Source organism: Rattus norvegicus, chromosome 12, assembly GCF_036323735.1.
Source record: "Rattus norvegicus strain BN/NHsdMcwi chromosome 12, GRCr8, whole genome shotgun sequence".
In the NCBI taxonomy this organism is placed as follows: domain Eukaryota; kingdom Metazoa; phylum Chordata; class Mammalia; order Rodentia; family Muridae; genus Rattus; species Rattus norvegicus.
Window position 1 is genome coordinate 49,436,483 of NC_086030.1, and position 14,110 is coordinate 49,450,592.

General features: G+C 52.6%; 1 protein-coding gene and 1 long non-coding RNA gene across 2 annotated transcripts in view; one reads left to right on the forward strand and one right to left on the reverse strand.

The window, feature by feature from the left end:
- Myo18b (myosin XVIIIb) overlaps positions 1-14,110 on the forward strand; it is a 193,066-nt gene that overhangs the window by 15,421 nt on the left and 163,535 nt on the right. The window contains exon 10 of the mRNA XM_006249578.5: positions 2,408-2,552. Within this exon, the coding sequence (XP_006249640.2) occupies positions 2,408-2,552 (145 nt within the window). The remainder of the gene's footprint in view (positions 1-2,407; positions 2,553-14,110) is intronic.
- LOC134481310 (uncharacterized) lies at positions 5,187-7,216 on the reverse strand. The gene is made up of 2 exons (XR_010056820.1): positions 6,607-7,216; positions 5,187-5,295 (listed from the first exon to the last, which is right to left on the reverse strand). It is a non-coding gene; the product is annotated as an uncharacterized LOC134481310 (long non-coding RNA).

Consider the following 14,110-nt stretch of genomic DNA (forward strand, 5'->3'; position numbering starts at 1 on the left):
CAGCTTTCTCTGTCCCACTGTGTGCTGGCTCTGCCGGGTGTAGCCTGAGGCTCCATGAAGTGCAATGCTGTGCTCTGAACTTCTCAGACAGCCATCCCAAGGGAAGACATCTACCAGTGGGGTGTGTGTGTGTGTGTGTGTGTGTGTGTCACACAGTCTCAAACACTTTAAAGTTAGTGACAGACGTCAGACAAAGAGCAAGCTTTCAGGTCAGATATCTTGGACTCAGCATTGGCTTTGGAAGCCTCACACAGGAGTGAGTATAGTGTTAGCTTGTTCTTTTTCCTTGCTGTCTAATACTCCCACCCTGGGCTCTAGACCCACCGCCTCCCGTGTAGCCTTTCTTCTTCTGCTTCTCAGTTTTCTTGGGGGGTGTTGTATTCACTCATCTGACTTATTTCTGGTTTCACGGGTTTTTTTTTACCCAAGAGCAGATGGGTCAGGACATTATTTGGAGTTGCTTAGAGAACAATGGGCTCTCTAACCGTCACCCTGAGCTCTTCTCACTTGGCAGGAGTATCTCTCCTTGTTCATTCACATTCTCTGTTTCCTAAGAGACATGGGTTGCAGGAGAGAGAAAGGGGTCTCCCCTCCCCTCTCACGAAAGCTAAGTGCTTCAGTGATGGGCTCTACCTGTTATTCAAAATCCAGTGCTCCTTGGCTGCTGACACTGGGATCCAGGATAATCTCACCATCTGTCCTCTGAGCGCCCTCTCCTGCTCCCTTGGAATCTCATAAATAACCGAGCCTTTGTTGGGTGGCGCCTTCCTCCCCCCTTGTCTGCTGTGGTGGAGCGGCTGCAGTTGCTAGGCTCAGCTCCTGGTTGCTAGGGACTTGGTGGTTCTGTGGTGGCCCAGAAATATGACAGAGAGGTGGGACATGCTTCTGCTGTTAATTGAAACGCTTCCAAGGCGAATCTCTCAGTGTCACCACCTGCTTTGATGTTGTTCCAATTGGCTGAGGAGCCTCTCCAGTGTCTCAGCTATCTGAGGCGGCTGGAGTGGAAAAGAATCAGCGTGGGCGGGAATTGGGGAAGCCTCCTGCCTTCCCTGCAGTCAATTTGCTGTGTGACCTTTGGCCTATGCCGTGCCCTCTCTGGGCACGAAACTCTACAGAATTCAAGGACCTGTCAGCTCTAACAGGCTCTCCTGCCCTGTGTCACCCAGATTCTCTACTTGGACCAGGTACAAATTGGTCTCTCATTATGTGCTGTGGCAGGTTATTGACAAAAGGGCTCCCGTTCCCGCCTCACTTTCTCTGCCTTCCAGGTTTCTGGGCAGTGTGTCCTCAGCCAGATGGCTCATACATAGAACTTCCAAATTAATTTTAATATTCAGACAAATATAATTAGAACTATAAATCTGAAGAATAAAGAGAAAAAAAATGCCACTTGAAGCTCAGTAACTCACGAACCTACCAGTGGGCCATTCCTTTTCTGCTTCAAATTCTCCAGAAATTTCCCTTTGTCCCACAGAAGGTGCCAAGCAAGCCCCATGTTGGCTCCTGAGGTAGATCTTGGGGTGTGGTGGCCAATGGTGGCCTTCTGAAGTGAGTCTGGCTTGCTGTGGGATCTTGACTGATTAGTGATGTCTGCCATGGGTCCAGAAATCTAAGTGGGTCCATGTGTCAGTCCTTAACCATGGTGATGGGAAACCATTGCTCCTTAGGCTGACCGTTGACTGTCTCGGGCCTGCCTGGCCTGCCTTCCTCCTTTACCTCTCTCATGTGTGACCTCCGCTGGTCAGTCACACTCGCCCCCGTGTGCGGCCCTCTGCCCCATACACATGATCAGTTTCCACATTAACTTTTATAAAGATTTATTTATGTCTATGAGTGCACTGTCGCTGTCTTCAGACACACCCGAAGAGGCCATCGGACCCCATTACAGTTGGCTGTGAGCCACCATGTGGTTGCTGGGAATTGAACTCAGGACCTTTGGAAGAGCATCAGTGTTCTTAACCGCTGAGCCATCTCTCCAGCCCCCACCCCCCAATCTACCTTTCAAGCTCTCGCCCCAGGTTCTGCTCCTCCTCCGTGATCTCCTGTGTCCCACTTAGACCTGGGTCCGCCATACAGCCTGTCCCCATACCCGCTGCTTCTTGTTCCCATCTCTTCTGCCTCGAGAGGCTCCAGGGCTGTGCTCCTGCTCCTTTATCTGGCATCCAGACCAGAGCCCTGACAAATCCTTCCAGAGTGAATAAAACCTGCCCCATACCCCAAACCAGACACAAATGACATTTACCACCTTCCTGGAAGTCTCAATGAGGCTGCCAAATCAGCCCTGCTTAACCGTGGGTAATTTAGTGCAGCCATAAACCGACCGTATGCCCGGCAGACTGACCTCGGCTCTGAGCTGTGAATTCCAGTCTCCACCATGACGGCCTTTCTCTTCTCTCCCCTCCCCCAGCCTGAAGACAAGCAGAAGGCAGCCACAGCATTCTCCCAGCTCCGGGGTGCCATGGAGCTGCTGGGCATCTTGGAGGGAGAGCAGCGAGCCATCTGGCGGGTACTGGCGGCCATCTATCACCTGGGTGCGGCAGGGGCATGCAAAGGTACCGTCCTTCCTGCAGCTATCTGCTGTGGTGTGTGTCTCGGGGCTCCCCAGTGATCTTGAACACGTGCTGTCCATGAGAACCTGTCACACTGATGGGACCCTGTAAGTCACCCCTGCTGTCACAGTGGTCATGAGGCACATAGGGCCATGGAGCACCTGAAATGTAGCTCATGGCTAAGGGACTGAGCTTAGAATTGTGAATAATTGTGTGTGAGTGTGTGTGTGTGTGCACATGCATGTGCATATGTGTGTTCATGTATGTGTGTATAGTGTATGTTTATATATGTGTATGCACATGCATGTGTGTGAATGTAGTGTGTCGTGTGTATGTATGTATGTGCATGCATATGTAGTGCTTGGTGTGTATGTATCTGTTTGCATGTCTGTATATATGTATATATGTATGAATGTATATGTGTGCATGTATATATGTGTATGTGTGGTGTATATGTATGTGTGTAGTGTATATATATAATATATGCATGCATGTATGTGTGTGTACATGTATGTATGTGTGTAGGACAGAGGAAACCTTAGGATTGATTGCTTAGATGCTGTTCTCCTCAGGTTTTCAGACAGGTGTCTCACTGGCATGAAGCTGCTTGGTCAGGGTAGGCTGGCTGGGGCACCCGGGGATCCTCCTGCCTCTGCCTCTGCAGCTCTGGGCTAGCATCAGGCCTCTATGCCCGGTTCATGCACACACATGCTAGGGATTGAACTCAGGTCCTCAGCCTAGTACAGCAGGGATTTGCACACTGAGTCATCTCTCCAGCCCTGGGTTGGGTGTGATTTTAATGACTAAGTTGCCAGTGGCTTCTGCTGGCCAGAGCAGCCCTAAGCTTTGAGCAGGGGCTGCCCATGTGATGAATGGCTGTCCCTGCCACACGTACCGGGCTCTGCCATTTGTGCTCATGGTCTGGTACCTCGACAAATGTCCGCCATCTTGATGACATAAATAACAGGAACCCAACCTCTCTCCTCTCAGTGCCAGGAGTCTGGAGCAGGCTATCTGCAGCCACATCCCATGAAGGCTCTAGGGAGGCCCTTTCCCGTCCACTCTGTGGCTCTGGCATATCTCCATGGTGATGTCACCTTTTCCTCTTCTCTGCCACCATGTGCGTTGCCTTCTGGGTTCTCGAGTCCTCTTTGGTAGCTTCTCAGATTATGGGTCCTTGGGCGAACACAGATAGCTTTGGCTTTACTGCAGATGTGGGCGGGGTCACTCCCTGGAGTTCATGACCAACACTTGGCTCTGATAGGCTAGGGCTCCTTGATTAACAGCCTCAGGCTGTATTCGATTGGGGAGGGGGTATCTGAAGGAGGCTTCCTGCTGTCTTGGACAGATTCAGTAGAAGAGGAGAAGGTGGTGGGTGAGGAGGAAGATTAGGATGAGGAAGAAGAAGATGATGATGATGGGGGGGGGGAAGAGGAAGAGGAAGGTAGAGGAGATGGTGGACCAGTCCAGCAGACACCCTGCCCTGCCTTCCCACGCCAACTGAGTATTCTTTGCCCCCAACTGCAGAGGAGACCACAGGGCCATGGTAAAAGGGCTCAGCTCAACTCGCTCTCCTCCTGGGACAGGTGGGAATTTCCTCCAATGTGCACTCAGGGGCTTCCCTTGTGTGGACATGCCAGGATAAGAGAAAAATCCGCGTCTATAAATATTTTATTAACTCATGATTACGGCAGTAATTCCTTCTGCCTCCCCCTCCTACCCCACCCTCTACATTATTTTATGGAGAGCCGTATGTCGGTCTGCTCGGAAGCCCTGCCCCGTGATTTACTGTATTTTTCAGCTTTGGAAGATTTCATAATGGGTTGTTCTAGAATCAGCTATTAAAAACCCACAGTCATGTGTAAACGTCCCTGCTTTGTGTCACAACAGATCGCTCCGAAATATATTAGGTTCATTTTCATTAATCAAGGATCCTCCTTTGCTTCCTCAGCTCGCTTCAGAAGCCTGGATCCTGCTAGTCAGAACCAGCATGGTCTGGGTGGGGAGATGAGGGGTCTCATGACTGGATGCAGGGTTTGTGAAGTGACCAAGTGTGACAGTTTTGCACTGATGCTCTTCACTGAGAGGCGTCCACTAGATTCTTGCAAATTGTACTGTGCATGAGGGTTCAGAGTTGACCGCTGGGAAGCTCCATGCCCGGGGCTTTGAGGTGGCTTGGTTGGTAAAGTGGCAGACATGCAAACACAGAGACCCGAGCTCCAGATACCAAGGCTCAGAGATGTTCTTCTGTGGTGTCAAAAGCCAACAGCATCTGGAAGTGTTGACCTTGGGAACTGTCTCTAAAATTTCCTTGAATCTGCTTGGCTGTGCTCACGCCAGGGTGCCAGGAGAACCACCCTCTTTTGTATGGGTCTTTCCTTGGTTCCACCCAACCCCCTGATGTCCCCAACAACACTCTGTTTGGGACACTGACCTATGGGGACATCTTTAAGTTGAGGCTGTGGGTGTTCCTGGGACCAGTCTGACCTTCTCGGCTGAGGTGATAGTCTGATCTTGGGGACTCAGTATTGTCCTCTGTAAAATGTGACAGTAGTGCCCATGTCAGCACACTTGTGAGACTGACTCTCTTAGTCAGGGTTTCTATTCCTGCACAAAACATCATGACCAAGAAGCAAGTTGGGGAGGAAAGGGTTTATTCAGCTCACACTTCCACATTGCTGTTCATCACCAAAGGAAGTCAGGACTGGAACTCCAGCAGGTCAAGAAGCAGGAGCTGATGCAGAGGCTGTGGAGGGATGTTACTTACTGGCTTGCTTCACCTGGCTGGCTCAGCCTGCTCTCTTATAGAACCCAGGACCACCAGCCCAGGGATGGCCCCACCCACAATGAGATGGGTCCTCACCCCTTGATCACTAATTGAGAAAATGCCTTACAGCTGGGTCTCATGAAGGCATTTCCACAAGTGAGGCTCCTTTCTCTGTGATAACTCCAGCTTGTGTCAAGTTGACACACAAAACCAGCCAGTACATGGACTCTGTTGAACCTGACCACTTACAGTCCCGCGGGAATCCTTAATCCAGATGTGACTGTCATCAATAGGAAGTCCTTCTTGGTGAGGGAACAGGAGCCTGTCATCAGTCTACTCCCCAAACTCCATGGCCTTGTAACTCTCCACAGAGGGTGGACCCATGTGTCGTTGTCCCTGCTGACCCTCCACATTGTACAGAGAGGATCATGGTAACTAGAATCCAGTCTGGCAGCCAAGCTGAGGGACGCTTATGTCTACAGCTTTATGTGGCTTGGCCTCTTCTCTCTGTGAGGGCCAGTAGTGTGTTTAATTTATTTGTCCTTCATTAAATTCGCCGGCCTGCTTGGCATTGACCTGCTGCCTAATATATGACATAGTCAGGCCGTATATAAGCCTGAGTGGGGACTGTGGTGGGAAAGAAGTGAAGTGCAAGGCCACCACCACCTCCCTGTCACCGTCGTAAAGATGCCAGGCCATGGATGAATGGGGCTGTAATTTGGGACCGTGAGAGGGTCGCTGCACAGAGGTTTCTAATGACAAGGGCCCAGCACCCCATCTTCTGTGGGACGCTGGCAGAGTCAGTGTGAGTGGGGGTGGAGGAGGTGTGTGGAAGCGTGGATGTGCTCTAGGCTGGGGAGGCCCTGAGCACAGCAGGAAGCATGGCCGAAGGGCAGTGCCTTCCTTGCTCCGTCTAGGGTGCCTTTCTCTGTGCCCTTTCACCAATGTGGGTCCACTCACAATTAGTGTCTTTGAGAACCAGAAACACTACCAAGGGATTCCGCACCAAAGCTCCTCCACATCCCATGTCCTGCTGCCCTCAGGGGAGACAGTGCCTTGAACAGTGCCTTTTCCTCCCAGTGGGGTTGGTTATGGTACTTGTCATAGCCATGAAGGGAAACTTAAGAGTTCCCTTCTCCCCCCTTCTCCCCTCCTGTCCCCTCTCTCTCCCCGCTCCCTCTCTCACCCTCCCTCCCTCTCCCCACTCCCTCTCTCACCCTCCCTCCCTTTCCCTCTCCCCCTCCCCCTCCCCCTCTACCTCTCCCTCCCCCTCTCTCTCCTTTCTCTTACCGCTTGGTTGCTTCAGTTATCTCCATGTGTATGATTGTTTCACCTGCGTTATGTCTGCACTGCACGAGTGCCTGGTGCCCTTGGGGGCTGGAGGAGGGCATCGGATGCCTGGAACTGGAGTTATACCTGTGAGCCTCCACGCGGGTGCTGGGAACTGAACCCAGGCCTTCTGCTAGAGCACCAAGTGCTTTTACACATGGCACCGTCTCCCCACTCCTCCGTCTTCCCTTCCTTCCACTCCTCTGTTGCTATAGGCTGTCAGGCCCCCAGCTGCCTGCCGATGCACCACCTCATTGGTTCCACGCTACAAGGATTTGCTGGTGGCGAGTGATGATTTGGAGAGGAGAGTTCCAAGATGGCGCGGCCTTGGGTTGGTTCAGGGGGTCCTTCAGGGACTAAGCTTACTGAACAGATGCAGTCGGGGAGTTGTCGTGCGCAGGGTCCACACAGCTGGTTCATCCTGTGTGACGCCAGTCTGAGTTCCCACCCAAAGCCCTGCCCTGGACAGCTGTGGGCTGGCACGTGACTGGGGAAGGGGGAGATTCCATTGATCTGCCCTCCGACCCAGGGCTCGGGAGGCCCGGCTCCTCCCAGTCCCCTCTTCCCACGTGCTTCTCAAGGCCAAATCTGCGCCTGTCCGCCCTGCCCCAGCTGGTGGCTTGGCTTCTGGCCCAGCAGCTGTGCAGCAGGCCTATTCTGAGCCACAGGCGAGGATTTATTCTGCGTTTTCTGAGCATATTGAATTCATTCATTAAGCGGGGATGGCTGTTCTGGGATGGAAACAATTAGAAGTTTCTGAAAAAAATGAACTCCCTGAAGTGGCTGGGGCTGGAAGGCAGGGCTCCCCGCTGCTCCAGGCCTTCGGGGTGAGTGGGGAAGCGGCAGCGTGGGGGCTCTGGGGTTCTGTGCTTTTAGACTCCGTTTCTCTGAGTAATCATGGAAGTCGATGTCCCTGAGCGGTGGCCCGGTGCGAAGCACTGCCTAAACAACTCTACCCCCATGCAAAGTGTCGCCGAGGCTACTGATGGTGGTGCTGATGGTTGCGGTGATGCTGGCGGTTAAGTAGTTTCTAACGGATGTGTTGAGTGACCCGGGCAGCCTGGTGCTGCCAAGAGCATGTGGCTGTTGAAAGGTGTTGGTTCGAACCTCCCTCCCCAGGGTGTCTGCTGTTCTAGTACAGTGAGCAGGCCACTCATGGCTCTGCTGTTTGTCCTCCTGAGCTGCTGGTTCCCCTACCACCTCGTGTGACACCCCCTGGCCTGCGACTCCCTGAGCATTCGGTTCTGCAGCTTGCGTCCGTCCCCCATGTAGCCAGCTTTACTTCGTGCACCTAACTTCACTCTTGAACAGCTCAATGGGAAAGCAGCTGACCCATTCTACAGATGAAAAGACCAAGGCCCAGTAAGGGGGCATCTCTTGTTTGAGATATCATGGCTAGGCTGAAACTGTCTTAGGACATCTGACCTCTGACCTCTGGCTCTTCCCACAATCTCCCAGAGCCATGAAGAATCCCTGTCAGCCACTGCCCCCTGAAGTCTTGGTTATGATAGTTTGGGAGACCTCCCCAAGGGCTATTCCTTCACCTTGTGAGTTCTCAGTGCACAGGGTACAACAGAGACTCAGAGAAATCCTACAGCAAAGCAAGCCTGCTGGGTCAGTCTGAAGTCACCCCACCTTGATTTCCCAGGGGACTGTCACCTCCCAGAACACCAGGAGGTACAAGGGCTGCCTGCGGCCTTAGGTATGATGCCAGTTCCTACTGGGCCATATGAAACAGCAGTAGTTTCTAGATGGTTCTCTGTCCAGAGGTGTGAGCAGCAGAGATGATGCTGGTGCTGGCTTCCTCCAAGGCAGGCAGAGGGAGCTCCATGGGTGGGCAGCCTCAGGTAAGATCCCTAGGAAGCTCTTTAAGAGTGAGGGGTGGCCTTTCTCATGGTGCCTCTGACGGCCCTCTGGACAGAGACCTAGTTTCTGGATGCTTCTGCTGCTGAACTTTTGCTCCCTGATCAATCTGTCCTTCCTGAGGGTAGTATGTCCGGGTGCAGAGCTGATGAACCTGCAGCCTTGCTACATCTCCAGACATGCTCCCCTCTGATCTTTGCAGCCCTCATTTTGAGGAAGATGACAACTGAGAGTCAGACAGTCAGACTCACTTCTCAGGGCATCGTGTGGTACCAGGTGGTGGTGGAGGTGGGGTTTGAACCAGCGGGCTTTGTCTCCAGAGCCAACTCCTTCTTCTTGAGGCTGCAGTCACAGCTCTGGCTTATCTGGTCTCTGCAGGTGGCCTCTGTCTTCTCGGGCTTTGGAATTGTAAATCTTCGTGTGAGGCAGTGGGAGCCAGATGCTCTGGCATTATAAATAAGTCCCCGTAATGTTGAGTAATTCGGGAACAGCTCAGCTATTGTTGGAAGGAGGAATAACTCGGTTATTAATAAATGCAGGAGGTCACGGTAATTGATAGCAATTGAACCCACAGCGCGCAGGGACAATAGCTGTGCCATTGTCAACTTGTGTGCATGTTCTCTCCCTCCTTCCCTCCTCCGTCCTCCGCCTTCCTCTCCCTCCTCTCTGCCCACTTCCTAACCCCTCTCCCTCCTCCCTCCTCTGTATCCCTCCCTCTCCTGCCTCCTCTTCCTTCCCTCTCTCCCTCTTCCCTCTCCCTCCTCCCCTCCCTCCTCTTTCTCCTCCTTCCTTCCCCTCACAAACCTCACCTCCACAGGTAGATTTGAATCCCGACTCTGCAGCCTCAGGATCTGCTCTCACACCTGCCTTTCCCTCTCTCAGTCCCCCTCTCATTCCCCTGTTCGAGGCTTCGCCTTCCTGGTGGCTCTGGAGACAGAGTAACCATGCAGGCTCTTTCGGCTGAACCAGAATTTCCCAGAGCAGTGTCCGATGCGACCTAGGATGCACTGCAGGCTCAGCGAAGGCATCCCGAGGTTAAATTGTGCTAACAAGAACCCCCCCCCCCCCCCCCGCTGGAGACTCACAAGAGCTGCTTTAAAGGCTGTGAGAAGTCCCGCAGTGATGACACTTAACCAGGCTGTGACGGGAGTTGTGTGTGTGTGTGTGTGTGTGTGTGTGTGTGTGTGTGTGTGTGTGTGTGTGTAGAATACAAGGATCAGTTTCCTCAGTGTGTGTGTACAGCCAGTCTTTGACTGCTCTGATAAACCTAGCTTTTTCTTGTAGGTGCTGGGGACCCAATCTCATGCCACCCCCCCTTTACGGACCAGGCCATGTCTGCACCCCCTGGGGCCTCTTTTTCCTCTAGTGTGTTAGATGACCTTTGGGGAGACAGACACTCAACTCTGAGGCCGTCCTGCCCTGTTCCATACCTCTGTTGCCACTGATTTGCCACTGAGAATCACTGAGTCAGCCCTGCCCTCCCTAGGAGGCTGATGGTTTGAGCCTGGCCTTACTCAGACATGCAGGTAACCTCTGGGGAAAATAAAAAAAGATGGCAGCAGGAGAGAAGGCAGCTGGCTGAGAGGTTGGCTTCCTCTATGGACTCTTTCCCAGGCCACCATCATTTAAAGGGAAACCCAGCTAGACACCTGTGTCTGTGATCACGGGTGGTTGGTCTCTCCTGGACCTTTCCTCGGCTTGCTGAGGGGAAGATGCTGAAACAAGTGTTCCAGGACAAGGGTGCACATGTGGTATGAGCCTAGAAGGTGCCAGAAGGGATCTGGGAAGCAGGGAAGCAAGGGTGGGGCTGCCTGCCCCCTGGCTACAGAAGAGGCTTTTTTTTTTTTTTTTATACCAGAAACCCAAGAAATGGCTGCCAACCCAACGTACAGTGGGGAATGACCTCTGCACTCGTGGGGAGGGGGATATTCCAGGCATAGCTTCTGGAGCTCTAGCAGGTGCTGTAAAGAGCATCCAGCAAATGGGCAACCCCTTGCAGCAGGCTGGGGGCAGGGAGAGACACACACTGTCCCTGTCAGAGCTAGTTCTGACTTCTCTCTCTCTCTCTCTCTCTCTCTCTCTCTCTCTCTCTCTCTCTCTCTCTCTCTCTGACAGTCCCCTCCTGACCCTCTGCCCAGTTCCACTTTGTTTTATCTTTAGCTTGATGTTGTCTTGCTGTCCTGGTGGTAGGCGGGTGGTCCAAGATGGCGCTCACAACTCTCCAAGATGGCTGGCTTCTCAGGGTAGAGCGGGGCTCATACACTCTCTTTCCAAAGCCTTGGAGACAGGGAGGAAGCGAGGGTAGAGTGGCCAGAGTTGGCCATCAGCCATGCGCAGGCACACCCACTTCTGGACTCGTTCCTCCCCAGGTGACTTTTGGGGGGCTCTAAGATGACAGTAATGAGCCCTGGGTGGAAGACAGCGGAGTAGCTGCCGCACAGGCCTGGCCAGGGCTCACTTCCTCTAGCACAGCGGGCAGGCCCACTCACTTCCTGTAGCACAATGAGCAGGAAACTTCACGGTGAGTAGCGGTAGTCTCGTTCCATCTGCTCATTCTGCAGGATTTTGTGAGCATCCACGGGATGAGGCCTGGCAGTGTTCCTGGCACCTAAGCCCTACACAAATCTCACTGGCTGCCATTACTGTTAACTGATGACCTCACCGAGGTACTGTCCTGTTTCTCCAGATGCTGGGGCACCCCCGCCCCCAACCTCAGTGGAGTCCTTCTGAGGAGCACAACAGTGTCCCTGGAGGGGGTTGGTAACAGACACTGAGATAACCCATGACCCCATTTCAGTAAAGAAGTAGCTTTAGTTAACTCAGGGTCCCCAGAGGGGATGCCGATTCCCAATGCTAGCCATTTCCTGAAGCAGCTGACAGACCTGCAGCTGGGCGCCCTGCACTGGCAGGGCTGGCAATGAGCGCCCCCTGGAGGTTACAGGAGGAGATGCGGTGGCAGTGCGCTGGGTATTCCTGCCTTCTCCACTCAGTCTTGTGCCTAAAAGGATCTTGGGAGCTCTCACGACAGTCACAGGTCATAATTGTGCTTGAGTGGTGGTCGTCTGGTGTGGCAGTGGTAGAAATTGGAATCTGAAGCTATGATCTTAACCAGTGCCTTCTCTCTCCCCGTCGGGTGGCTCCTCTGATCAGGTCCTTGGCTTTCCTGGGATGGGCCCGGCCACTGCTCCTGTCTGAGGAGTTTTCGGTCAGCACCTGTGCTACTGGCCAAGCCCCCATTTTGGTTTCTCTAGCTGGAGGCCCCTCAACAGAACTTGGAAATGTAGGCTGGGAGGAAACAGAGTCCAGTAGGCCACCCCTAGCTCCTCCCAGAAACCCCACCACCAGCTCCCTCCTCAGCTCCACCAGCTGCTTGAGACTGTGCAGGTCACTGAAAGGGATGAGGGTGGGGTAGAGTAGGGGGCAGAGACTCCAGGGCAGAAGTGCACAGTGGTGTGGGGCGGGACGGGAAGGGCACAGAAGATGACAAGAGACAGTAGTGGGGAAGTCAGCTCCTGTTAGTCTGTTCCCAGCCCCCTCCCATCCCTGCCTTGGCCTCATCCAGGGGTAATGGGCCATCCTGCTCCTCTCCAGTGCCTGCCCAGCTCCCTTTTTAACAAAGAGAAAGCTGGCTTCAGCTGTGGAGGTAACGATCTAATTAGAATCTAATGACTTGCTGGCGCCCATGTTGTGTGTGTTTCTACTTCTCTCTTGTGACAGGCGACAAGGACTCTCATCTGAGATGGAGAACTAACATTTCCCTTTACATGTGTTTCTCCGAGAGAAATAGATGACCGGGTTCCCGTCAGGGTCCATGTACCTGGGTCTTAAGGATATTTTGGGTGATATCTGGAGGATGGGTGGGCTTCAGGGGCTGCGGGTTCTTCCACTCGGTGGCTCTCCGCTGTCTGGGGGATCCTTTGTATCTATTTTGTCACCTCTAAGTGACAGTGTAACCTCTAAACAACAGCATCACCCCAGAGACAGAGGTGGGGGGCAAAGTTCAAGCTGTGCAGAGAATTCAGGCCACTGGGCTGAATAGTAAGGCTCATCTCAAACCCTCAAGAGAACCACAAGTGGTACTAGTGTCGGGAACGCTCGTGAAGATTTAATGGTGAAGGCAATCAGTGGGGTGTGGGAGGGGCTGACACATGTCGAGCTTTCTCCGTGTGCAACACGTAGGATTGCAGATGGACTCCCAGGTTCCAAGCAAGGCGAACTTAAAAATAGAGCATTTTCAACCAGGTGAGGTCAGTAAAGTTTAACCAGTATGGTTGACACCATCACCAACATCACCAACATCACCATCATCACCATCATCATCACCATCATTTCCCCCATCACCACCACCATCACCAGCGGTGTCATTTCTGACTGACTCCCCTAAGTCTCAGCTTCATCACCCCTGGGAAGTAGTGTCTGTGCGAATGTCCCTGTGTAGTGGGCACATGGGGGCACCCCCCAAGTCGTTGCTAGTTACCATGCTCCCAGGACAGTGCTGGTTAAAGTCTCTGGCAGAATCTCCCCCAGGGTTCCAGTTTCACCCCAAGAACGATTGTTCTGTTGTCTACTTGACCCTTCTGAGCCCTGGCAGCCTGCAGGGTAACCATCGATTCTATTTCAGAGAAAGAAACAGATTTGCAAGAAGACAGAGCCCTTGAAAGGAGCGCATTATGATTTGTTTTAATTAGTTATTTGTATTTAGGTTACAACATCAGCCCACAGCTACCTTAGAGAATTTGGAAAATGTCAGCTCCTTGAACTGCATAATTCTGGGATGACTGCATTCCTGTTTGTCATGTAACTTAAAATAATTTGAAAGCATTTATTTCTTTGTGTGGCGTGAGCAGACAACCTGGCAGGACTTAGTCTGCCTTGTGGGTCCCAGGGATTGAACTCTTGGTCTTTCAGGCTTGGTGGCAAGCCCCTCACTTGCTAAGCCCTATCACCATCCTCTCCCCACTCTCTCACTGTGACAGAGCTTTAGAAATGGCTTCACATCCTCTTGTGGGGTGGTTCCTCATCATTTTCACTTAAGCTTTTACTCGTGAGCATGGTCTGTGCCACACAAAGTCAGGTTGTCTTAACTGAACTCCACTCAGCAGTGTGGCTTCAATGTCTCTGAGGACTTAGCTGCCCTCCTCCATGCCATAGTCATTTCTGCCTCAGGGCCTCTCTACCAACTCCTTGCCTCTAAGCTCCTTCCTGGTCATAGCTGAGCCGACTGTCACATCCTCCCAGGGTTCCTTTGAGCAACACATACTGACACAACCACTGTGTCCACACTCTGGTTTAGTCTCTCCTTGCAGTATGCACCACATGAGGTTATCTCACTGCCTGCCTGCCTGCCTGCCTGCCTGTCTGTCTGTCTGTCTGCTTGCTTCTTGCCCAAACCCCTCCCTGGACTGTAAGCTGTGAGGGGTCACCAAGTAGAGTCATCAACAAGTATAACTTGCTCTCATATCAAAGGTTCTCAGTAAACAAGGGCTGAACATACAGGTGGCTGGTTGGATGTGTGGCTAGGTAACTGGAAAGTGGCTGTGTGGTTGAGTAGGCAGGCAGGGGTCAAAAGGTAGTGGGTATGCACATAAATAAATACATGAGC